Below are 27,616 nucleotides of genomic sequence, written 5' to 3' on the forward strand. Positions count from 1 at the left end.
ATATTCAACTTCCTTTAAATGATTTTTATACCATGTTCTTTTTTTTTTCATTTTTATTTCCCTTTATCATAGCTTGAACAGTTCATGATGGAAAGTAAAATTTGAGAAAATGTGGGTCAAATGTATATACAAAAGGTTGACAATTTAGAATTGCCCTTTATCAAAATTAGATCAAATAAAGGTGCCATGTAACCATGACAAAAACATACAATCTTATGATTGATGCCAATCGTAGATCTTTGGAGAACCCTGCTTTGAAGTCATTGATAACAAGATTGATTCAACCTTTGGTATTAAAATAAGGAAATGGTTCAATTATATTTTGCGTATGCACAGAATAAAAATTTGGCAGCACAGTGATATAGTATCATTCTGGTCTTTCCATTTATGAATGGCAAGACTTGTAAAAAAAACGTTTAAGATGGCAGGAATCAACTAATTTTGGAAAATATTAACCCTCTTATTCAGCTGCTTAGCCACTGATTGTCTACACTCATTGCAGATTATAACACACCTTCTAAATACACAGATTTGGCATACCAAATGATAAAAAAAATCATGGAAATGGCAGTTTGCATTATTTCACTGATGACAAGTATCATGAATCAAGACTCTTCTAGAAGGAAGTCTCATTCAAGTAGATCATTATTCTTTTGAATCTGTCATTTGCGAAAAAAAGTCTAGGCCTGCTTTAAGGTTGCTTTCAATAGACCTTGGATGTCTCTATGCATTGATGATAAGAGGTTCTTTATCAGAGAACCTATCAATCCAGGGACCATTCTCTCTACAACTCTCCAAGCCAACCACACAGTCATCTATGTAGCTGTTTGTTGGGATGGTATGGGTGTCGGCATTGACAGAGACATTCTCACGGCAGACTGTGGCGACATGGTTGCCTTGTAACGACTCTGTGTCTGACTGGTTCTCATTCTCGTCTCTCTCTGGCTCTCCAAAATACCGCCATGGTTTCCTTCGTCTAGAAGGGAAGAGATATTGAAAGTACATTAACATTATGTTTAAATCATCTAAACTGTCACAGTGATCCAAGACTTGCTACTTGCCTTGATATATGTCACAAGTCATATGGTTAGGATAGGGATTGTAATAGAGGGTTTTATTCTTAAGAATGTGTGATTTAAGGATAAGGCTTAATGTTAGGTTTAAGACTCAAAGGGAGGACACTGCCATTACAAGGTAGACATCAGTATTTGAGGAATTCAAAGGAAAACATTACATTTCTTTAAACACTAATTTTAAAAAAAAGGGTAATCTGAAACTTAAAATCAAAGGATGATTATTTGTTAAGGATCCACTTTCAAAGTGGATCCTATGTTATCAGATTATCAAGATACACACATGTTATCAAGATATTCCACAAGAGCAGTTGTTGCAAGAAAAAATGTCTTGAATACCATAACTCAATCAAAAAATGATCCTTTATTCACCAAGGTCATATTTTCTATTGTTTGGATTTAATTATTCCCTACTCTCTTTCATGTTTGTCACATTCTGGTATCTACAATAGACACATAATCACACATATTACTGTTGCTCGAATAGGAAGCTTTGATTATCCAGTTCCAAGCAATAAAGTGCTTCAGAAAATTTCAGGCATTTGCGATGATACAATGAAGGACAGTGATAGCGCGCACATGTGCAGGATAGATGAGCAATATGCTTTCTCAATTTGATCTGTTGGAAAAGGTCTTTTACAAGTTAAATTGACTCAATTTGCCTACACCTCATGAGCAATTGATCTATAAATAATGATTGAAGATTGGCCAGATGGGCAATATGATCTGGGCCTCGTAATACAAATCTCAATGACTGATTGTACAACCAATTCTATGACTGATTGACTGTACATTAAGATCGATTGCAAATCTCATATTTACTCACTAAGCTTTGTCTTATGGGGCCCTGATTAGGTTGGAGTCAGAAGTATTGCTTATCAAGCACTTTGGCATTGACTTTACATTAACATTGCCTGGACCCAAGGACATAAAAAAGAACTGCCAACTGTGATTTTTGGCTACTTGCCATGTGAAGTTGCTATATCAATTACCTTTGTTTTAAAAGATGTCGATTTGTTTTCATATTTTTCTTTATTTTTGCACTTGCCATAATGTGAAAAGTAAGATTCTACATTTTCTAGAATGAATAATAATCATGAATGATTAATATCTGATCTGTCAATCTGTACCACCACTAAATATACTGAATGAAACAAACATAACTGCTTCTGATTGAAAAGCCTTTATAAAATTCAGAATCTGGCAAAGCAAAGTGGAATAATCTGATGTATGTGAATTAAAAAGAGTCTTCTTTGTAATCCAATCTTAGTAGTCGAATGGCTTTAAATCAGACTGTTCAAGTTGAACTTTAGGATTTGTCTCTGTTCCGAAGTGAGAGTGGCTTAATTTTTTTTCAAAGACTTATGCTAATATGTGTATTTTGTTTTTTTGCCTCAAATTCAATCTAAAAAAATTATCACATATTATATTCTTTAAACCACCACTCCACAGAGAACAAGTCTTTCAGTAGTCTTTGAATGGTCTCCGTTCTGTGGAATGGGGGCCTTAAGAAACATCAACATCAAAATGACATTTCCAAGTGGCTGTGTACAAAACCAGGTCAACTTTATGTTGCAATTTTTTTTAATTGCCTAAAAACGCAATACATAATATATTACAGTATTTGTCGTTTCATGGACAACATCGCTGATGAGTTGTCATTCATTAGCAGTTACCATGGGAACAATGCTCCTCACTTCTCAGCAATAAAATTCAAGGATTTCCCTGACATGGTCAGTGAATGATAACCGGTCGGCAATGTCAACAATCACAAAACCATTTCCTAGAAATCTCTCACTCACCCTTTTCCGCATTGGTACTCCCATAAACAGAATGCACTAAAGACGAGAACGACCGCAAAGCAAGATGCAGCAACGTAGGTAGATGCCCAGTTAAAACCAACTTTATCCTTCAGTATGCCTCCTACTACAGGTCCCAAGAAACTCCTAGAACAGAGAAAATGGAAATCAAATAATAATATCAAGGAAATGATTACATTGAATATATCATCAAATGACTATACCTTCCCCATTGCTTTGGATCAATTTTAGGCTATATAGAGTAATCTCAGGGCTCAGTTTTTATAATAATTTTTATCAGAAACAGAAATTTCTCATCAGCCAATCAAATGCAATAACTAGCTTTGATAAAAGTAGATAGGTGTAAAAAAAGGATCCTTGAATTTGAATCAGTCAAAACGAAGAGAGAAAGAAAACACAAGAGACTGGAATATCATTTTTATTTGATATGTTTAAGAATTCAATAACAGATTGGGAATCTTTTTTTAATAAGATTACACAAAATATTACATGCAATAAATTTTACACTTTATGTAGACATTTTAAATTTCCCATCAATTGTATATAATGCAACAAAAAGTGAAATCTGGTAATTGTCAGAGCCCTATTAAAGGTCAAGTCCACCCCAGAAAAATGTTTTTCTCTTTTTATTCACATCAACTTTTTGTTAGGGTGGACATGTCATTTAAAGTGATAGATGAATGATACACATATCTCATCTCACTTATTCAAGCCAGATGAGATATAAAACAGACAAAATGACTCACCCTAATGAAAAACAGCCACTGAAAAATCCAGACACTAGACCATTGGTAGCCATATCATCTGGAAAGCCATACCATCTAAACATACAATAAAATAACAAATACTATACAGCCATACCATCTAAAAATACAATTAAAATACATCATAATAGACACCAAAAAATGACAAATCTATTTCATATATTGGGAAAGGGGTGATAAAAGTATTATTGGACACAAATTTGAGCTTGTATTTATTTCTTTTCAGCAAAATATACAAACATAATTACAGAACATATGAAAGGAATACATGCAGAAATGTCTATATGTACACATAAATTGATTAGAAAATCATTGAGATGTCAGAGTATTTGCACAAATGAAATGACCCATCAAAAATAGATGTTTTACCAATATCAACCACTCATTTTTATAAATGCAACACCCCAACAGGATTTCATTCAGTCAAACTAACACAGAATCTCATCAGGACTTATAAAAAAGAATAATCCCCAATTGCAATTGTTACATCACAGATCTGGAAAGGAAGATGTATTGATAAATGGAATGACGGGAAATGTTTACCTTGCAGATACCATCATATCAAGGAAGATTGGCATACAGGCACAGCCTATGGAGATACCACATATACTCAGGGATACTATTACAATCCATAGATAGCTGAAAATAAACACAAACAAAATGAAAAATAGATTACTACACAAAATTGGCCATCTGCTATGGTGGAAGCACATCTCTGAATAGTTTTAAAACTAACTTGTTAATATCTTTGTAAGTAAGTGTAAGTAAGACAAAACCAGTTTGTCCTAATACTCAATATTTATAAAAAAAAAAAGAAAGAAGAAAAGAAGATATTTTATATTCAATTTCAAATACAGAAGATATTTTATATTCAATTTCAAATACTGACTTCCAGCATAATATAGATTTTTTGTCTGGTAGTGGGAATTAAGTTCACTTATAATGTCTACTTCCAAGATATGCATAAGAGGTATAAAAATACTGAGCATGTCTGTCTAGGTCATACAGACCAAGCATTATAAAATCACTCTGTAATACACATATGTTTTTTTTTTTTTTGGGGGGGGGTCGCACATCACATGTATGATGAGCAACTGATCAAGTTTAAAACTTGATGCACATATGTAATAAGGTTTGCAAATTAAAAACTATTAAAGTTGGAAATGGAATATGAAGTTTTCACATTCTTTGCTAGTCAACCTGAAAATGTGTTTCCTTCAATGAGACTGAAGTTTTTTCAAGAATACATTCAAGAACTTTCAAATGCTCAAATTCTTAAGAATCGTAATCAAAGCAAAATGAGCTTAAATCTATATCATCCTCATTAGTTCCATATATCTCTATGAAGGAAGCGAGAGGAGAGGGGGAGAGGAACAATTGAGGGGAGTGGATATTTTCTAAGTGTTGCTTGGCATTTTCCTCCACATCTTCTAACGTCTGCTTCACAGAAATTCTTATGTGTAGCAGATTTTTATACATATGACTGTACAGAACTTAGTTGAAAGCTTTTCTCTTATGACAAAATATGCTAATTAAATCTATGAAGCAAACTTCTTCTCTGATGGAGTTTTGATTTCCCACAAACAAATTTTATACAACGCAGCATCTTGATATGTTTTTATCATCTACACCTTGCAAACAAATGGTTTATTAAAAATAATGTACACAGAATAATAAAATCAGACCATAGTACAGTTTGCTTTTCAATTTCTATTTGCTACCTGTCTGTCTATTTGCTCAAGCAAGGGATTGTTGCCTTACGACATCTATGCTGTACATGTAGAATCTAATATATGCTGCATTGTTCGTGTCAGTTTTTTTTTTGCATTATTCTATTTGATCAAATGATTCCATAATAATAGAGTAAAATAACAATGAAAATTGTAAAATTTGGACAAAATAACAAACACAACAAAAAATATAAGGTAATGAATGGGATGTGAGGGAGTAGCAAAAAGCTAACAGGCCTATCTAGGCTACTCCCGGATTAACATTCATTACTGTAAATCTTGCAATCAACGTTTTTAGATTGCAAGTTTCTAAGGTTCATGCAATAAAATTGCTTTGTTTACTCAATGTATGACATGTGCTTATTGTTAGCAGAACTGTTTTAAAAAATGTTTAAGAAAGGCTAAATATTTCAAGATACGATTTTTATAGCCTTCTGATATGCAATCACAGACTGTATATGATCAGTGTCCAAAGAAAAATAATAAAGGAAAAACATTACTAAATGGGGTAACTAAATCATGAGATGCAAAATTCAAATTTTTACCAAACTTATGCAAAAATGAATTTATAATGGTCACTAAACAATTTTTTTTAAAGATATCATAAATAATATTATTGAGTCTTTATCAAAGCTTTAGATAGGTTTTAAATAGGTTTAAACATAAATAAAGAAAGCAGACTTACTTCGGTAGGTGCAGCAATGGAGAAGGACCAACCAATAAGAAGGAAGCACCCATCATACCAAAACCAATGATTGCCATTATACGTGTTCTTCCCTATGAAATCAAGAAATATTTAACAAAATTCTTTGATTCAATTCACATGCTCACTTATCGATGTGTTTGCAAAAGTAATACACTTAAATTGAAAAGCATTCATCATCAAGAAAAAAAAATATAAACCCTAAGGTGGAAATCATATTTAGACTAGATGACAATTTTTCCTGAACTCACAATCACGATTTGAAATAAAAGACAAGAAAATTCTATATGCCAACTGTGTGAATAGCGAATAGGTATGAATGGTGCGAGATTTTACAAAAGGTGAAGAAAGATGCTCTCTATTCAATGAGGTGTTAGCCGAGTTGAATAGAGTGTCTCTGTCTTACACCAAATGCGAAATGTCACATCATTGCACGAATACAAATATTCGCCATTTGTGTTGTTAAACTCTCAGTAGTTTGCAAAAACATGAACAATAATCGGTTTTACCTACTTAGATCTATGAAAATAAGAAAGAAAAGAAATCCTTTCAAATGCGCAATCTGATCTGCAGTGGCAATGTGCATTTCAGCTAGTAGGCCCGGCCCTACATGTATTGCATCTGCATAAAGCGCATGCAATGCGATCAATCATATTTTTATTGTGACGTCACCTTTTCCTGACCCGTACATATGGACAAAGCATTTTGGATAGTATGTGTGCTCGCGTACAACAAGCTAAGTAGGCTATGTACAACTTAATATGGCTAAATATTACTAGAATTATAAATGATATCATCTAAAAAGTATGATTTGCAAACTTATATGCAAAAAATTAAGCTAATAATTGTAAGTATAAAAATAATGAAAGCAAAAACATGACGTAACACAAGACCCCCAAAAATTGCACATCATAAAACATCCCTGAAAACAACACAAATAAAAATACAGTAGTACTTTATGAATTCTACATGTATGATAGAAATTACAATTGAAATTGTAATTAAATTTAGAAGTACAATGAAAGGAATTATTCAGATATGACTGACCCTTTCAGGTACATATTCCGTTCCACTTCCCTCTTTTGTAATGAACTAAAGAGTTGAATCAAACAGACATTACATTAACCTTACATATTTATCGGACAGGTAGCCCCACAGAGGCATGGTCAATGCATAGAGACCTCCGATAAGCAGGAATAATACACCAGCTACAGGTGTGCTCACACCAAACTGTGAAAGAAAGAAAGAGAAGGGGAAATTACAAGAACATTGAGTTAAATGATCGGGTATATAATATTATCACAGGTACTATTGTATGTCAGATATCAATCATTATGCATTTAGTCAGTTTTCCTTGACCCCTCCCATGGGTCAGGAATTTCATATAGTATTTTTAGAGTAGAAATACATTTTAATGGCCTGTGCTTAATCTAGGTATTAAAGATGTCAATGAAAATGGAATAATGATAAAAAAATGTGAAGTGATAGAAGAATAAGAAGCAAAGAAATAAGCAAATTAAAAAATGGTAGCTTTCTTATGAGGTCAAACCTAAAATGGACAAATTTGATTTGTGGTTTTTCTGTAAAATATTGAACACTAGGAGATATGTTGATTTGTCCCAGACTTGTAAAGTGATTTAATAGTATAGCCTACTGAGTAACTTGCCATCCTGTAACTGTCACACTGAGTTAACATAGATTCTCAACCTCAGAGGTCACCAAGGAACTATAAAGCAAATGAACTGAGTAACCTGACAGTAATTGACACTGAACGATTCCAGACAAGTTGCCTAAGGATAATCTCAACTTCCCTTTTAAACTAATTGATTGATTTGTATGCAGCAAGAATTGATGAAATTATCACTTTCCATTTGTGCTATTGTTGGTTGAATTTCAATGAACAAAAAACATTTTCAAATGTTTTTTTTCTGCTTTGGAGTAAAGAAAAATTTATTGTTTGGCCTTTAAAATAAAATGATCTTTAAAGCGTTTTCATGGTGGCGAGAATTATTGAAGTTTGCGGTAATCACCATGAACAGTATGTAGTCCTGAAAAGGACTACCGGGATTTGTTTATCTTTCTTGGTTGTTTCAAACAACCAATAAAGATAAACAAAGTCCTTAAAATAAGGTTATCATCATAAATGGGTCTTCACTCTTGACATATCAGATGAACACAATTCATTCATAATGGAAGCCATCAAAACAATTACATGTATCCGCAAATGCTCTTATCAAAGTAATGAAGTCCTGAAAAGGGGCCTTGCTTTTCTTTTTTTTATTTCTTACAAGCTATGATAATGGCAAGTGAATGATTCTTGATCAATGGCACCTTGAAGCACATTCAATTCCAAACTATTTCTTATCATTACAACAGGAATATTCTAACTGTCACATACCATCGCAGTGACAATGACTTATAAAGAGACTGGTAAAAGTGGTATTTACATGAGAAAACAACCATGGAATATAGCATGTAAATCATTTTACCAATAAGAGTTTGAAATACTCAAACAAACAAGTGGAATGCCTCTGGCCGTCTCACCTGCATCACGCGGTTCAATATAGCAGCAGTGCTGACTTTGAATACTACTCTAACTCGCACAAGATGTTCAGTGATACATGGTTACTCTTATGTCCACTTTTTATGAACTAGACCAATAAACTTACAGAGATTCACCAAAAAACCCCAACATGGCCAAAGTTCATTGACCTTACATGACCTTTGACCTTGATCATGTGACCTGAAACTCAAACAGGATATTCAGTGATACTTGATTACTCTTATGTACAAGTTTCATGAATCAGATCCATAAACTTTCAAAGTTATGATGGTAATTCAAAGTTCAAAGGCCAAAGTTCATTGACCTTTGACCTTGGTCATGTGACCTGAAACGTGCACAGGATGTTCAGTGATACTTGATTACTCTAATGTCCAAGTTTAATGAACTAGACCAATAAACTATCAAAGTTATGATGGTAATTCAACAGATACCCCTGATTCGGCCAAAGTTCATTGACCCTAAATGACCTTTGACCTTAATCATGAGACCTGAAACTTGCACAAAATTTTCAGTGATGCTTCATTACTATTATGTCCAAGTTTCATGAATCAGATCCATAAACTTTCAAAGTTATGATGGGAATTCAACAGATATCCCCAATTCGGCCAAAGTTCATTGACCCTAAATGACCTTTGACCTTGGTCATGTGACGTGAAACTCATGCAGGATGTTCAGTGATACTTGATTAACCTTATGTCCAAGTTTCATGAACTAGGTCCATATATTTTCTAAGTTATGATGACATTTCAAAAACTTAACCACAGGTTAAGATTTCCATGTTGATTCCTCCAACATGGTCTAAGTTCATTGACCCTAAATGACCTTTGACCTTGGTCATGTGACATGAAACTCTAATAGGATGTTCAGTAATACTTGATTAACCTTATGGCCAAGTTTCATGAACTAGGTCCATATACTTTCTAAGTTATAATGTCATTTCAAAAACTTAACCTCAGGTTAAGATTTGATGTTGACGCCGCCGCCGCCGCCGTCGGAAAAGCGGCGCCTATAGTCTCACTTTGCTTCGCAGGTGAGACAAAAACTAGTAAATATGAAATGACTAGATTACAACTCGAAGTTAGATAGCAGCAATTAAACTGGTTATTTTTTATTTGATCAGGACTATAAAGTCAATGTGACCAACCATACACAATGTTATTTTGCTCAGGCAGCATGTACATGCTACTGCTAGCCAGGCTAAACTAAACAAGTGGAATGCCTCTGGCCGTCTCACCTGCACCAAAGATTCAATATACCAGCAGCACTGACTATGAAAACTACTATAACTTGCACAAGATGTTCAGTGATACTTGGTTACTTTTATGTCCATGTTTTATGAACTAGACCAATACACTTTAAATACAGAGATATGATGGCACTTCAACAAAACAAGTGGAATGCCTCTGGCCGTCTCACCTGCATCACGCGGTTCAATATAGCAGCAGTGCTGACTTTGCATACTACTCTAACTCGCACAAGATGTTCAGTGATACATGGTTACTCTTATGTCCTCTTTTTATGAACTAGACCAATAAACTTACAGAGATATGATGGTTATTCAACAAAAAACCCCAACATGGCCAAAGTTCATTGACCTTACATGACCTTTGACCTTGATCATGTGACCTGAAACTGGAACAGGATGTTCAGTGATACTTGATTACTCTTATGTACAAGTTTCATGAATCAGATCCATAAACTTTCAAAGTTATGATGGTAATTCAACAGATACACCAAATTCGGCTAAAGTTCATTGACCTTTGACCTTGGACATGTGACCTGAAACACGCACAGGATGTTCAGTGATACTTGGTTACTCTAATGTCCAAGTTTAACGAACTAGACCAATAAACTTTCAAAGTTATGATGGTAATTCAACAGATACCCCCGATTCGGCCAAAGTTCATTGACCCTAAATGACCTTTGACCTTAATCATGAGACCTGAAACTTACACAAAATGTTCAGTGATGCTTGATTACTATTATGTCCAAGTTTCATGAATCAGATCCATAAACTTTCAAAGTTATGATGGGAATTCAAAAGATATCCCCAATTCGGCCAAAGTTCATTGACCCTAAATGACCTTTGACCTTGATCATGTGACCTGAAACTTGCACAAAATGTTCAGTGATGCTTGATTACTATCATGTCCAAGTTTCATGAATCAGATCCATAAACTTTCAAAGTTATGATGGGAATTCAACAGATATCCCCAATTCGGCCAAAGTTCATTGACCCTAAATGACCTTTGACCTTGATCATGTGACCTGAAACTTGCACAAAATGTTCAGTGATGCTTGATTACTATTATGTCCAAGTTTCATGAATCAGATCCATAAACTTTCAAAGTTATGATGGGAATTCAACAGATATCCCCAATTCGGCTAAAGTTCATTGACCTTTGACCTTGGACATGTGACCTGAAACACGCACAGGATGTTCAGTGATACTTGGTTACTCTAATGTCCAAGTTTAACGAACTAGACCAATAAACTTTCAAAGTTATGATGGTAATTCAACAGATACCCCCGATTCGGCCAAAGTTCATTGACCCTAAATGACCTTTGACCTTAATCATGAGACCTGAAACTTGCACAAAATGTTCAGTGATGCTTGATTACTATTATGTCCAAGTTTCATGAATCAGATCCATAAACTTTCAAAGTTATGATGGTAATTCAACAGATACCCCCGATGCGGCCAAAGTTCATTGACCCTAAATGACCTTTGACCTTAATCATGAGACCTGAAACTTGCACAAAATGTTCAGTGATGCTTGATTACTATTATGTCCAAGTTTCATGAATCAGATCCATAAACTTTCAAAGTTATGATGGGAATTCAACAGATATCCCCAATTCGGCCAAAGTTCATTGACCCTAAATGACCTTTGACCTTGATCATGTGACCTGAAACTTGCACAAAATGTTCAGTGATGCTTGATTACTATTATGTCCAAGTTTCATGAATCAGATCCATAAACTTTCAAAGTTATGATGGGAATTCAACAGATATCCCCAATTCGTCCAAAGTTCGTTGACCCTAAATGACCTTTGACCTTGGTCATGTGACGTGAAACTCATGCAGGATGTTCATTGATACTTGATTAACCTTATGTCCAAGTTTCATGAACTAGGTCCATATATTTTCTAAGTTATGATGACATTTCAAAAACTTAACCTCAGGTTAAGATTTCGATGTTGATTCCTCCAACATGGTCTAAGTTCATTGACCCTAAATGACCTTTGACCTTGGTCATGTGACATGAAACTCTAATAGGATGTTCAGTAATACTTGATTAACCTTATGGCCAAGTTTTATTATATACTTTCTAAGTTATGATGTCATTTCAAAAACTTAACCTCAGGTTAAGATTTGATGTTGACGCCGCCGCCGCCGTCGCCGCCGCCGCCGCCGTCACCGCCGCCGTCGGAAAAGCGGCGCCTATAGTCTCACTTTGCTTCGCAGGTGAGACAAAAACTATGACAATTTAAACTAGGGATAGCTATCGATGATGGGCATTTATCCCTAAAATTGATCTAGATAATACTACTAGATCTTTCAAACTCAAAGTCACTATGATCTAGTTACAATATAAAGGACTCAATACCGGTTCCATATCCAATATTTTCAACAACATCCTTTGTCATATTCGATGGTCAAGGATCAATAATAAAAATGCACTAAATGTCAAAGTACAAGTACTATTCAAACAATTCTGGAAACCTGATTTGATTGTAAAAAATAAAGAATGCCTTTTGGTTCCAACAATAACAAGTTCTAAAATCACATTTATGCATTATCCACTGAGAGACTTTAACAAGAAAACTACAGGAATGCAGAATTTCATGATGTACTGTAGTATCCACACATTTTTTTTTGTCCATAACAAATCTAATACTCCTCCATGCAGAAGGGGGATCAGAACAAACAAGGGCTATTTGGACAATTTTAGGACAAAATACCTTTTGCTCCATAATTCATTTATTTGTTATTGTCTGCTGCAACTGATTTTTCTCTTTAGTGCCTAACAATGGGTAACAGGTAAAAATTTATAATAAAAACTTTGGAATTTAAAGCAGTACCATGATATGCTCTAAAATTGTCCCCCCCCAAAAAAAAAAAATTATAATAATTATAATATTAGATAGATTTAAAAAAACAATAATAAATAATACAATAATAAAAATACAATAAACAGAAAATAACAACAAAAATAAACTAACATAAATCCTGAAGAAAAAAGTCTAGCAGACTTGTAAAAGCAGTCTATACAGCTTGAACATATCAGTTCCAAGAACATAAATGCCCCTCACCCCCACCCCTCCAAAAAAAAGAGAAAAAAATCAATGATTCACACCACAGAAAGATTACTTGCACATGTGTTCAACACATTTCTTTAATTTTCATCCAATCAACTAAGACATGTGCCTGTTTGTTTCAGTCATTCAGTTTCTATTGAGTTTTCTCTAAAGACAAAACACTGCCAGCCATGAGTCAGTAATAGTTACATGTAGGATCCTGCATTTCAGCTGAAGTCATAATCAGCTCTATAATAAACTAAAACTGACATCAGTATACGGGGAAAGAAAAGTGACCCTGTGTCTGAGTTTTTTTCCTTGTAACCAATATGAATCTAGAGTGTGTTCTTATGAACATAACATATATCCCTGTAATCTAATAGCCAAACTACACCCCCAACTTTAAATAATATGCTTGCTTAATATGTACTAAACCTCAAATTAACAATAACAAATTTGCAATATAACTGAAATAGGCAGAACAGAGATGAAAAATCAGCATTAAAATATACCTACATGTAGGGTACCGTCTTCCTTTACCCCACCCCTCAACTTCTTCCAGCAAGTGCTGTTTCAAAAAAATAATATATATTGTGGATGTTACACATGTAATCCAAGACCCATTATTCTAGGTTTTGAATTATTTTGCGCATGTAAGAAGAAAAAGAACTTGGAAAACAATATATGACTTACCGTTTCCAGATGTAAAGATAGAGTTGGATCAAGAAAGGTCATTGCACATGCGCTGATTACGAGAGCGAAAGCCATGGGCCATATCACAGGAATCATCATGAAATTTAACAGGGATCCAGGCTTAGGTTTCACTTCACTTGGCTCTACAAGAATAAACATTAATCAATTGTTAATCCTCCTTGCTCCTCTTCCTCATATGTACAGGTAGGACATGAAAATATAAGCAAAAACAATCACCATCAATGCCACTACCACTTCCTCCTCCTCCCCATCATCATCATCATCTCTATCATCTTGATTTTCGATATTACTGTCAACATCATCTGCATAAAACCCAAGTGATGATAAGAATAACCATGATGACAATAAAATTCCACTTTTGAATAATACATTACACAACAGGACAATGTCTCTTTGGTCTTTACAGATATCTGGGTGGCAATTTGGTATAAGGGCTCAGAAAAATCAAATCAAGGATACCAATACCATATCATTAAGTAAAATTGTAAATTTACTATAATCATACACAATATTGTCACTGCCTGTCACTGCCTGTCACTGCCTGGCTTGCCTGTACAGGATTTCTTTTTAATTCTTCTTTCTTTGTTGACTTAAAGTCTATGCAGTTAAGATTTTAAATGACATTGGTTTATACCAACAAACCAATGGCTAAACAAATACTTGGTTCCCCAAATCTGAAAACAGCATTACAATAAATTGAAGGAAAAGAATTAAAGAAAGCTACAATATGCCTCTAATATATTTTTTTATATTAATGTGTGAATGGAATGGAAAAATACTGACATTCTCTCATAACAGTAAAAAATGTATTTCTCTTGACTCATTTGAAATATATATTAATATGATAAATTCTTACTAATATCTGGAATGATAAAGACAGTCATAAAAAGTACAAGAAGATCCAAAGCACCAAGAACAAGAAATGGAAGTTTGTAACCTCCAATCTGAAATAAGAAAAGAACACAATCTTAATTTCCTAAAAATGTTAAGAAAAGGGAAATATGTTACCTGTCTGGAAAAGTACACTAACTACATTTATCATTATTAAAGTCATCCCATCTTTGTTACAGAATATTTACAGTACTTATCAGATATAATCAATTACATACATGTACAACAAATTATTTTTACAAAATTAATATGGCAGTATTCCCAATGAACAAGCTTTGTCAAATCATTGTATCTAGTCATTAAGTGTATCTAAAAGGGACATACACATACAGTATACATATAACCTTTCTATACTATCAATATGAAACTCTAAGCTTCTTGATTGTTTTCAATGATGGTGTATAAGCATTACATTGATGGGAATCAAATCGATTCTTTGAATTAAATGTTGAAACTTATTACAAGCAAGGTCAAATCTATGTGCATTAATAATTCAAAATAAAGTATAGCATAGGATTTGAGAGGGAGTGATATTTGTATTGTAGGCCTAGTGTTGGTGGTGGTTCATCACAGTTGATAACAGAAAAGGTGTCAATTCAACAACAAACACTGACCTACATGTACATTGGTAGAGGCTTTTGAATATTGTTGAATATTTTTGATATTTTGCCAATAGAAACTTTTGTTCAAAGTACAAAGATCTGTCAAATAAAGGAAGATAATTTATATAGCGTGTGTTCAAAGTGATTTCCTGCATGCTCATGTGCAATGTTCAAACCATTTTTCATCAATGCTGAATCTCCCTCACTCCAAGACATGTCACTCAAGACCATGCAGGGCTTTGGCCAAGGAATTGTACAAGTTGTCAACTTAAAGAGAAATTCCAGTAGTTGCAGTAAACACTGATTCATGAGAAAGTCTGTAAAACCAGGCTTAATTGTCAGTATATCATCGAGGATGAAGATCTGGTACAGTTACATAAACTGAACTTTGTGAAATCTTGAAATCTACGCTAAAAAACGTTCACACTGAAGATCACCAACACAGATAGGCACATGTGGGACACTGTATTATTATTGTTGGAATAAAGACCTGACGGAAGTGACCGAATCCGCGCTTATTTTGCCTATTTCTCAGCAATTACACAGTTTCTCCCAGAATCCTTTGGCACATATTTTTTATTCATACAAACAGACACTAGGGTGGTCATTATATTAGATTCTGTAAAAAGTCATTTTGAGATCGTTACCAAAACTGGAATTTATCTTTAAAATATTGGAGTTTGCACAAAGAACACTATATTTTGTAATCCATGTTTTACTGGTTTAACATATGACGAGATGGTACCTAAGCCTGAATACATCCCCACCTCTGAATAGGCTGGATGGTGCAATAAATAGATTTTTTGCACAAATAATTGAAATAAAACATCCTGATAATAGACCAGGGGAGTGTTTCTTCAACATTTTCATCCGACAATTTATCAGATCTGACATCTTTCCATGAATTTGATTGGCTGAGAGGCACTGTTCGTATGGTAACTGTCGGATAAAATGGGACTTGTCGGATAAAACGTCCGACAAGTCCTTTCATGAAACGCTCCCCAGTTCGTAGACAATTTTGGTCAAATGACCTTTCATTTCTTTCATTATGATAGGCAGATTTCAAAGCCAGATATTACGTAAGCTTGCCTTACATTGCAGGATGAAGAAATCAAATAGACCAGGTGACTAGAATAGCACACCAATGAACACTTTATGAAGGTATTTGTTGCATTCCTACTTTGAATGCATATTATAGCATGGCAAACTGTGAAATACCAGTCGTTCGTGGACGCACTGTTGTTTTTTGTGGATGTAAATGAAAACCACTATTCAAAAGGATATATAAATAATCAAGACATCAAAGTTGGTGCTTATCTCATTAGATTTTAAACCACTTTAGTACAACTGACCTTCCTTTGATCATCGTAGAATCTTTTGATCATGCGCAGAAAGGAACTACAAACTGGCTTATTGCATTTTCACTAAAAAAAAAAAGTATCTTTAGTTTTTACATTTTAATACAGATTATAATACAGATTAGAAATCAACATTGAAAAATTAGGCTGATGAAGATGGGGTTAATAGTTATCAATGGCAAATATATAAAGATTTCATTAAATACTAAACAGATTTTTATCCCTCTGTTGCTTACTACTTTAAGCAAAACAATTCCATTTCAAACATTCTAAAAACTGTTACACAATTTAATTCAGAATTACCTTATAAAGAACCCCTCCTAATGCTGGCCCAATCATTAGACCTAGTCCTGAAAATGTCTCCAGAAATCCCTGTAAGATACACATTAACAAAATTAGCACTGCCCCAAATGCATCAAATATATGCAGAATATCAGCAGAACAGATGGTTGCCATTTTGATAACTTAACATTTGTGTTTTCTTAATTTTGCAGTTGATGTAAACATCATTTGCATATCGACTTTCATAACAATAAATTACTGCACATCAACTATAATTCAAAGAAATTATATTATATTTAACAATGAAAAATGTTCAAAGATGTTTACATTCTTAGCCACATATGAAACAGATGGGCTTCAGATATTACTTTCCTAAAACACCAAGAAATACATTGAATACATTCATGATATATTTAAAGGATTTGGGAAAAATAAGAACCAATGGTACATAGAAAACAATTGGGAGCCACATTGAGGGATTTCTTGTGAATAAAGTAAGTGATTAATTGAAACACATTGGATAGAAGTACTTGTACATGTATCTCCTTTAATCTTAAACCATCAACTACTTTTCAAAACATAATTTATTCAAAATTTGGCTGTCTCATATCAAAATATTCCAATGGTTGTACTACCGTATACGCCTAATCTCCTGCTTTGATTACAGTATCTAGGGAAATGACTCTAATTGGAAGTACATGTAATTTGCTTGTTTTCTAAATATTTAGATAGCGTAATAATAGCACAGATAGTTTCCCTAAAAAGGTTATTCAGAAACACAGACAACATATCTTGTCTCAGTTGAATCATTACTGACCATTGCAAAGTTCCTACTTCAGTGATTCATAACAGGGAAAGAAAAACAAATCTTTTTTAAGATATTACCAAATGCATACATATAAAGTCAGAGTCTAAATTAGGCTATTATAACTTTTCCTGAATATCAACAATCCTAGTAAAAGGTAAATTACTTTGTGTTTCAGTATAGATTTACAAAATCATTGTCTTCTAATCAGCAAAACATATTACAATGTGGTACACATAGAAAAGAAAAATGTGTATATAAAGCAGGCCAAGTACAAAGGAAATTTAACATCAGGTTGATTGGAATGGACACACACTAATTGTCTTTTCTTATTCATCTATTCTTCAAACATGCTTTCCTTAAATGGTAACAAATAACATTTCTGGCATTATGATCCTTTAAAAAGGAAATGTTGCATGCTGTTCTGGGTTTCTGAGAGGAAAAATGATAGTTACATTATAATATAAAGCAACATGTTTTCAGGATATAGCAATAGTGAGCGTGAGATTCTCTAGGGAAAATAATAGATCACTTACAGTCATCTGGGCAACATTGTCAGGAAACACTGTAGCTGTTATTGTCATGCCAGCAGTAACAGAAGCTGATGCTCCAAGGGATTCTACACTCCTCAGTAGAAAACAGTACACAATGAAAGTATTGGTATCCTCTATCCCATCTAAGACACTGGAAAATAAAGACAAGATACAGATTGGATAATGAAGAATAAGAAAAAGGAATTGAACCAAAATAAACACATACAAAAGGAAGAAAATGAAAGAGAAGGGGGAGTGGGTAAAATGAATAAAAAGAACAATTAGAAGTAGAAGAATATAGAAGAGGAAGAACAAGAAGGGGAAATAAAAAGAGAAGGTGAGGGAGACGAAAAAATAATTTATAACTTAACATAGAAACTTATATTCATAAGTGATTACATGTAAGAAATACATTTTTTATATAAACTCAACTGAAATAAGAATTAAAATTATACTTACCCAAATAGGAGATTGCATCCAGCTCCAAGAAAAGTTCCACTAAAAAATAGAAATCTTGGCCCTAGTACAGTAATCTACAATGAAAAAAAAAAGAAAATAGTGTAAGGTTACTGTATTTCATATTTACAAATTACACAATTAACATCACCATTTTTAAAAACAAAACAATTATCAACTTATAAATCAACAATCAAGCCACTTTTGTAAGGTATAATGATTACCAAATATGGACAGGCAATATTTATGATATCATACAGTGCAACTGCAACAGGTTTAAAAAATGGTAAAAGATAATTGAACTTCATTTGTAAATACTTGTAAAAAAATTGGAAAAGTATTTTATTACCTTTTAGGGTGTTCTCAGACAGGAATCTGAGATTAAAGTAATATGATTTGTTAAGGTTCCATTTTTAAGAGTTCTTTTTAGAATGCAAGCCACCCCTCAAAAAACATTCAAATTTACTAACAAACAAGCAAATATACAAACAAACAAAACAGAAAAAATGTAACAATAATATTCAGATATTTTCTCATTATAGAGAAGAAATACTAACCCTGTTAAAGTACATGTAGGTAAAACACTATTGAACCTCAGGAGTTACACTTCTTATCTCAGTGAAAAGTCATCTTTAGGAATCCTCATACATTACCATCTGTAAACATGTGTTTAAATAATCTTTTACCCAACCCACTTTACAAATGTAAACTTCATTAATTACCATACCATATTGACTATGTGCATTAAAAAAAAACATTTTTTTACCAACCTCAATTCATATCACTCATTAGACTGACAATGGGGGGGGGTATTTCTACTCCTGAAAGTTTGCAAGTCCACAAACAAAAAGTTGGGTTGAAATTTTTGTTTTTTTTATTTTAAGCCATACCACATTATCTAAGGAGAAAGATTGCAAAAGTATGAAGGACATAAACAGCCTGAAGGTCATTGCCTATACTTAGTAAATTAAGCTATAATGTATGTGCATATTGGAACATTTTCATGCTGCTATAAGGCAAATAATGTAAAAGTTTGTGGTATAGCAATATAGCAGATTTCATGAAACAAACAAGATAATCTCACTGCACAATATGCACATGTATAGGCCTAACACTTTCCATACCAGCAAAATTCTTTCCTGGCATTGAAACTAGATATGTTCTTTAGAAACAACAAACGATTATATCATTTTGAAAAGGAATAGCAAATGTGTGACATCATGAGCTACCTAATCAGCAAATCATCAGCACGATGTAAATGTTATTTAAGCCTATTTTATTTTTGTTTACTTATAAGAATAAAGACAGTGTTCATTAGTTTTTATTTCCATGAAAATTTCAGTTGCACAATGTGCAAGCTCTATCTTTTTTCTTTATTCATAAGGGGATTTGGCCAACTTGAATAAAAGCCATGAAGCCCCATCCCTCCACATTTCTTTACATCTGAGATTTTATTGTATTATCAAACCACAGCAGTGTATTCAGACTGTCAAATTTCAATGGAAGTTGACGGTCAACAAACTATAATTCAAAGTGTTTCAAAATGTATGGTGCATATCAATGTACATGTACTCACATATTTCCCAATTATAGGTGATGCAATAAAGCTGATCAGTGCATAAACACCAAACACAAGGCCACTCACAGTAGTTGAGACTCCTTTCTTTTGCGCCTGCACAAAATCATAAAGCCAGAAGTGGGATCTAGGGTAACCTTGAATTCATGGTACATGTTACATCCACATTATTTCAAAAGGAAATTATGTACAGCACTTTTCCTTCATCTATAGGTGAAGTCTGCTTCCTTTTAATCCTGAAGAATTGTGCAAAAATTGGTCGAGTGTGTGTCACAAGGTTAAAGGAAACCAAAATACAAGGGGAAAATCTATCCTATCAGGAAGAATAAAATGAGAGGAGCAATCTAAAAAATTGTTTTATCGAAATCGGTTATAGAATAAGCGAGTTATGGAAGCTTGAAAACTCTCGTTGTATATATCGGGATCCTCAAATTGTCAAACGTAGTTTCAAAATGGCTGATTTTGTGGACATCTCTCAAGTTGTTTTGTACACAAATTTTCAGGTTTTTCTCATTATCTTTCAAATTGCATCTTGCCTCCTTCTGAGCACAACAATGTCATTGGAAAATATAATTCACTGAGGAAGAGATAATGTGAAATATAAAGGGAAAAAGTTAAATTTGAGAACAAGTTTGCAGAACTTTGATAAAAACTGTTATCAGTTTGCATATACACAGGAAAACTTAATATGAGGCACAACTAAAAAATCATTTTATCATCCGTAGGCCTATATGCGATGCATTAGGCTATGCTACTTGTATACTGGTAATTACAAATTAAATGTAATTAATTTTTACAAACAGGGAAGACAAAAAATATCTTCAACAATTAATCACTGAACTTATGTACACATTTACTTTGTAAAGATAACATTGAAATAATATGCCAATAACTGACTCAAACACAAGGTCTGAAACACATGAGAAACAATTGATTAAAAAAAAATGCTAAAAGACTAAAGAGAGCTAGTTATGTTCAGCCTCACCTCTACTCAATTATTGAAGTATAATATACAATGCCTACTATTTGAAATAAATTACAAATCTTAATTTTTTTTCATTGTACCTTGTACCGGTAGTCGTTTTCCCCATTAATAAACCCCTCAAAAAAAGTTCTGCAACTCAAGTTTGAATGATAATAAATTTCTTAGTGTGCCATTATCATATGTAAAAGTGATATCATTGGAAAGTATGATTATTCCTCTTTACGATCATGTGTCATTTGTAATGCTAGTGTTATCATGAAATACACAGACATGATAAATATGCAGCAATGTAAAAAATGAAATGTTGCAAAATTCGTTGCCATGTCATGCTTGAGTTCTGCAACTCAAACTGCAAGTTTGCGTGCTAATAAATTTCTTAATGTGCCATCATCATGTGTACAAGTTATATCTTTAGAAAGCATGATTATTCTTCTTTCATGTGTCATTTGTAATCAGCGTTATCATGGAATACACAGACATGATAATACGCAGCAATGTTAGAAATGAAATGTTGCAAAATGCATCGTTTCCAATTGTTTCGATGGACCGAGTGTATTCACTGTCACCCGCATTGTGGAAATTCTATAGAAATGGAGACTCTTGTTTTAGAAATCAATGCATTTTGCAACATTTCACTTCTGACTTTTCTCAATGTTCAGGGTGATTGCATATTCCATGATTACATAATCACAGCAAATGGCATGTCATTGTAAATAGGAATAATTCAGCTTTCCAATGATACCAGTTTCATCTTTTATACTTCATTAACCAAAAAGGTATCATCCCCCAAAACTGAGTTGCAAAACTTTTTTTGAGGGGTTTATATTGCATCATCATAGACTTCCATTATCAAATGTGTATGGTATGAGATTATATCAAGTGCATTCATCACAAATTGTTTTTATTTTATTCTCAATGCATTATCAGTATGTTTTTGTTATACTAAGTACCGTACTTTACATGCACATAAAAGCTACAAGCTATTTTTCATTACCTCAACTGGATAAAATGGAGCTAGTACAGAGTACAGCATCAGATCTGTTGTGAGCACAAATGCAAAGCCAGCAAACGTGAGCTTCTGATGACGTGTGTAGCGTTTGGGCTTCTCCTTTTGGTTAACATTATCACCACTCGAGTTTGATTCCTTTTCCCCATTTTCAACATCATCTTTCAAAATCAAAGGTTCTTCATTTTCCAGGAACGTCCTCTCAGGATTCTCTACCAAACATGTATGGGAAATTGATGGAACAGATTCCTCTGTTCTTACACAAATATCCTTAGAATTGTTACTATTGTGATTCTCCATTTTTTGTTGATTGACACCACTGGCTGTCTGTCCATTAATTCCGAATCATCCAATTGCAAATACTTGTTTTGGGGACTGGAATTGGGCTAAGCCCAGCAGTTTTCTGTGCTGTAGATCAATTTATTACTGGTACATACATGTAATAGTATGAATTCCAAAAATGCCTCCAGTAGTAAGCCTCCAGTCCAAATTCATGAAATTCTGAAAATACAGTAGAAGTTGCAGAACATAATAATAAAACTGGTGTAAAATTGTCAATATTTATACAAAAAAAAGGACATATTAGGGATTAATGTTTAAAACATTTCACTTCAATTCTTCTTAATTTCTTATATCCTAAAAAACTCCTTGTCTTGAGCACTCTACAGAGTGCATTTGGCGCAAGTTTAATTATTATTTAATGTTGGCTTTTTTTTTAATGTTACAATTTTTCTACTAAGTCTACTACTAGACCAACTTACATGTGATGTAGATGATCGAGACCGATGATCAATTAGAGATCTAGATCAACTAAGACTAAGTATGTAAATGTGAATTAGGTCCACACTCGAGTCTTTAGACATGTAGTATACCCAGTTGTTGTGTGTCCGGACGGGTTGTGTGTGTCCGGACGATCAATTTTAGAAAGTCATTTGGAAAAATCTACAAGCGAAGTTTCATCAATTTTTAGTACAAAATGTTAGGAAAAATTATAAAGAACAAAATAGAAAATGATTACCAGTATTGAATTCATATTTTTAATGTAATCCAAAGACAAAAAAGAAGGCTTCAAAAAGATAAAGTGTCCGGACACCCGACCCCCCATCCTACTACTATTCTCCTTTTTTTGCACTCACTGTTTTATAGAGCGATATAGTATGTACGGTAATCATGGTAATATTAATAAGTAATACTGGTAATGGTACCTACTCTCCCTCTGGATCCGCTTCAGAACTGACTTCCAAATCAGCCAATACCAAAAACCACATGCCACACCGGTGTCATGAAGGAGATGTTTATCTTTCCACGGTATTGCGAAATATGAAGGAATTGAGTGATGAAATACGCAAGTCGCAATTCGGATTCCTAGATCTATGACTATGTCTGTGTGTCGATTGTCCTGGTGGTGGATAATCTGATAATACTACAAAAAGTACAAGTTTTACACTCACGGAATGTCAAGGAAATCCTAAATTAGCTCTAACGTTAAATCGCCGCAACAGCATGATTCCTACCAATTATATGGCCATTTGCCATGTTTGCGCTACAACTTTACATCCCTGCTGCAGCTTCACGGCAGTGGTACTACTGTCCTCGCTCGGCACACAGCGGATACCTCATCATACCTGTGCAAGGCGGCGACACGGCGCTACGCTAGGGCTGGAACCTGCAAGCAAGCAGCTAAGATTCGCCTCGCCCATATCCGCGCGGTGGCTCTTGTATGGAACGCTACATTGTGTGGGCGAAATCTTTACAGTTGAAAACCTAATTTAATTGGCGAAAATAATAAATTGCAGATTGATTTTTTTTAATTAACGGCGATGTGTTGATTATGAATGCATTGTCGCTACATTGTACAGCGCGCGGATATCCGTTTATCCGGCCTCTTGGCTGTGTTGTTAAAGGAGAATGAAACCATTGGAACAAGATAGCTTAGCTTGTGACTTTTATTTGTGAAAACAGAAAAAAAATCAAAGAAACAGATCAACAAAAGTTTGAGAAAAATCGGACAAATAATGAGAAAGTTATGAGCATTTGAATATTGCGATCACTAATGCTATGGAGATAGCAAATTAGCAATGCGACAAAGATGTGTGATGTCACTTGTGAACAACTCTCCCATTACTTTAGTATATATATTTCACTTGAATTGCCTCTTTTATCACATCCATATAGATCATATGTTCTTTCTACATGAGGGCATGTACTATATTTTTTAAGAATACTTCATGGATAAAGAGTTTGTATCATCATAAGAAAAAGAGACATTTTGAGGGTATTTTATAGTCCACCAAAGGGAAAGTTGTTCATCAGTGACATCACACATCCTTGTCGCATTGCCAATGGGAGGATCTCCAAAGCATTAGTGATTGCAATATTCAAATGCTCATAACTTTCTCATTATTTGTCCGATTTTTTCTCAAACTTTCTTTATTCTTATTCTTTGATTTTTCTGTTTCTACACAAGCCTTTTTGTTCGATCCAAAGGTTTCATTCCCCTTTAATAAACCACACACTCAATACTCCGTCGGGTAACTCTTTCATTTAATCGGACTGGCGTGGTGGCAGCTTGTGGTCTGAACCTAAGGTGGGGTTCAGGATTAGGGTTGTTTGATAATAATAATATATTGTGTGAGAGTTTGCTTGTTTTGTGTGCTCGAGTGCCTTTGGAATGTTGATTCATGATTTTGTACCAACCCCCTCCCCCCATATGAAAATTGGCAATCAGTTATTGTAGTTACGTAAAGGGAAAAACAACCGTTCAAGCCCTATCTTCCCTGAATGAAGCAATTGATTAAAATGTTACTATTTTGACAAGAATGCAAATCAAACAATGCGAAAGCGAATCGAACGTAAATTTCTATATGAAAATGGGTATCACTGCAATCGGTTATTGATTAAAGGACAAGTCCACCCCAACAAGAACTTGATTTCAATGAAAAGAGGACAATTCAACAAGCATAACACTGAAAATTTCATCTAAATCGGATGTAAAATAAGAAAGTTATGGCATTTTAAAGTTTCGCTTATTTTCAACAAAATAGTTATGAACGAGCCAGTTACATCCAAATGAGAGAGTTGATGACATCACTCACTCACTATTTCTTTTGTATTTTATTATATGAAATATGAAATATTTTGATTTTCTCGTCATTGTCATGTGAAATGAAGTTTCATTCCTCCATGAACACGTGGAATTCCATTATTTTAACATTTTGTGCTTCAGGCTATGAGGTCCTAATCATCAAATTCGTAAAAATTGAAATATATATAATTCAAACAATAAAAAACAAAAGAAATAGTGAGTGAGTGACGTCATCGACTCTCTCATTTGGATGTAACTGACTCGTTCATATAACTATTTTGTTGAAAATAAGCAAAACTTTGAAATGTCATAACTTTGTTATTTTACATCCGATTTTGATGAAATTTTCAGCATTGTGCTTGACTGATTTTTCTCTCTTTATTTAAATCAACATTTTGCTGAGGTGGACTTGACCTTTAAGTATTTATACAAACCAGGTACAAACAAAAAACAGTTTCGCTCTTTATAATTATGGGCAATACAGGCCTACTCCCATCATGGACCTATACTCCATCCTCCCATGCACTTGCATTATCTATTTTGATGAAATATAGGCCTATTAATACACACTGACTGAAATAGCATTAAAAATGAGTGGAAACCTTTTTCAAGTACCTTACATAAACCTGAATACATTTACGTGTTGGGTCCCTGCAGGGTAATTGGATCATATCATGAGTGGTAGCATCATGATGCCCCCCCAAAAAAAGAAAACAACTCGAGAAGAAGAAAGAAAAGGAAAGAAGATATACAGGGTGAAATATTCTTAATATTATGTCAAAATCTATCACAAAATTGAAATTTTGTAATCATGGTAATAAAAATGTCAACATTTTTGCGCGCTCGCATCGTTTAATAAATTTGCCAGATACATCATAATTATCTTGCCCCTTCAACATTTTTGGCTCATTCCCTATTGGTCACTGCACTACCCCCCCCCCTCCCCCATTTCACTTAAAAGCAAATGATGGCATTTTCTAGTATAAGCTAAATGTTAACTCTCTTTGATTTGTACCTAAACTGAATGAATTGAAACCTGTTTTGATGTACATTCGCCACTGATACTGATTGTAAAGGCGATTCTACATAATTTTTGTTTCTCCTTCTGGCATTATTATGCAAAAAACAAAACATTAAAAACATCCGAAAACGGATGACCGAGGGTAACAGTGATAAGTTCGCGTTTTTGTCCCTATCGTCCGACTTGATTAATCAATAGTATAGCAAGGTTATTTATAATAATGATGACGATGATGATGAAAGTAATAATGATAATAATGATAATAATAATAATAAGAAGAAGACGAATAATAATAATGATGATGATGATGATAATAATATTAATAATAGACCGTTTGATATACAGAGTTTTCTGTATACCAAATTTGGCGCCGAAATAGAGATTAACAAGCAAGTTTCATAATTATCGGTCACTATAATTACGATCCCTCCTAAATTCGATAGATTTTTATTATCTGAATTCAAAGAGGTGCCTTCGCCGCCTCGCGGGGGGGGGGGGCACTTGTACATTGACGGGTGGATACCATGCGCGACCAAAAACACGTAAGATAAGGATGTATTTTTCAAGATAGGGCACGTTACGTACGTAACGTGATAAGGGTGTCAAAAATAAAGAGAAAAGGGTATATCCATTTCGCTAGGAAAGTTACGTGCTTAGGGTCAAATTTGTGGGGATGATAAAACAAAATTCAAATGTCTTATGAAGGATGTCCTTTTTGTCCCAACACTATACGTGTTTAGAGTCCAATTTGCGCGAGGTGATGTGGAAGTTGGGGTCGTACTAAACCAAATGACGTGTAAAGGTAAAACCGACGACCGAAGGACCCGTGACATATGGCTTTACTTGTAGGGGTTCATTTCAGGGAATACCGTTGCCAAGAGTACCGTTTTGTTTCCAATACTTGTTAAGGGTAGGGTTTTACACTCCAATACTTGTTAAGGGGTGCATTTTCAGTATCTGGAAAATACGTGTTTAGGGTGCTTTTCGAGACCCCATGGTCGCGCATGCATGGTATCCACTCGTGAATGGAAGTGCCCCTCCCCCTTCCCGCCAACAAAAAGAAAAACGTTCTGTTGCCCTTGCAAGTTCATAAACAAATAGATTGATGAATTTCACGTAATAAAATGATAAATTAGTAAATTATTAAATGAAAAAAAAAGATAAGTATATGAATACATATATATTGAATGTGAATTGATAAACAAATAAATCAATAAATATACAAATAAATAAACAGATAAATAAATATACACATGTATATATTATTAAAGAATAGATGAATTGATAATTAATTTTATAAATAGTCAGAATAAACAAATAAATAAACAAAATACATGAATCAATAAA

The 27,616-nt window shown here is 33.9% G+C and overlaps 1 protein-coding gene across 4 annotated transcripts; it reads right to left on the reverse strand.

The window, feature by feature from the left end:
• On the reverse strand, positions 1-23,995 carry LOC121410644 (MFS-type transporter SLC18B1-like). 4 transcript variants are annotated; one of them, XM_041602864.1, is made up of 14 exons: positions 23,615-23,995; positions 22,152-22,664; positions 20,173-20,268; positions 18,600-18,673; positions 18,144-18,291; positions 16,824-16,892; positions 14,526-14,613; positions 13,649-13,791; positions 7,222-7,320; positions 6,073-6,164; positions 4,201-4,296; positions 3,640-3,714; positions 2,876-3,019; positions 1-976 (listed from the first exon to the last, which is right to left on the reverse strand). In XM_041602864.1, exons 2-14 carry the CDS (start codon positions 22,461-22,463, stop codon positions 724-726), a joined length of 1,689 nt encoding a protein of 562 aa, XP_041458798.1. In that variant the 5' UTR covers positions 22,464-22,664; positions 23,615-23,995; the 3' UTR covers positions 1-723. The 4 variants fall into 4 exon arrangements, with proteins under 4 accessions (XP_041458798.1, XP_041458795.1, XP_041458797.1 ...); XM_041602861.1 differs by having other exon boundaries at positions 23,373-23,995; XM_041602863.1 differs by having other exon boundaries at positions 23,369-23,995.
• Between the last annotated feature and the right edge of the window lie 3,621 nt (positions 23,996-27,616).

The sequence above is a fragment of the Lytechinus variegatus genome, chromosome 3, assembly GCF_018143015.1.
Source record: "Lytechinus variegatus isolate NC3 chromosome 3, Lvar_3.0, whole genome shotgun sequence".
In the NCBI taxonomy this organism is placed as follows: domain Eukaryota; kingdom Metazoa; phylum Echinodermata; class Echinoidea; order Temnopleuroida; family Toxopneustidae; genus Lytechinus; species Lytechinus variegatus.

Excerpts from the sequence above, each read along its gene's own strand:
- LOC121410644 (XM_041602864.1), bottom strand. The coding sequence starts at position 22,463 with ATGGAGAATCACAATAGTAACAATTCTAAGGATATTTGTGTAAGAACA. Across the intron at positions 18,292-18,599 it reads GGATGCAATCTCCTATTTGG|TGTCTTAGATGGGATAGAGG; the intron begins GTAAGTATAATT and ends TTTATTTTCCAG. Across the intron at positions 977-2,875 it reads GAGTACCAATGCGGAAAAGG|ACGAAGGAAACCATGGCGGT; the intron begins GTGAGTGAGAGA and ends CTTCCCTTCTAG.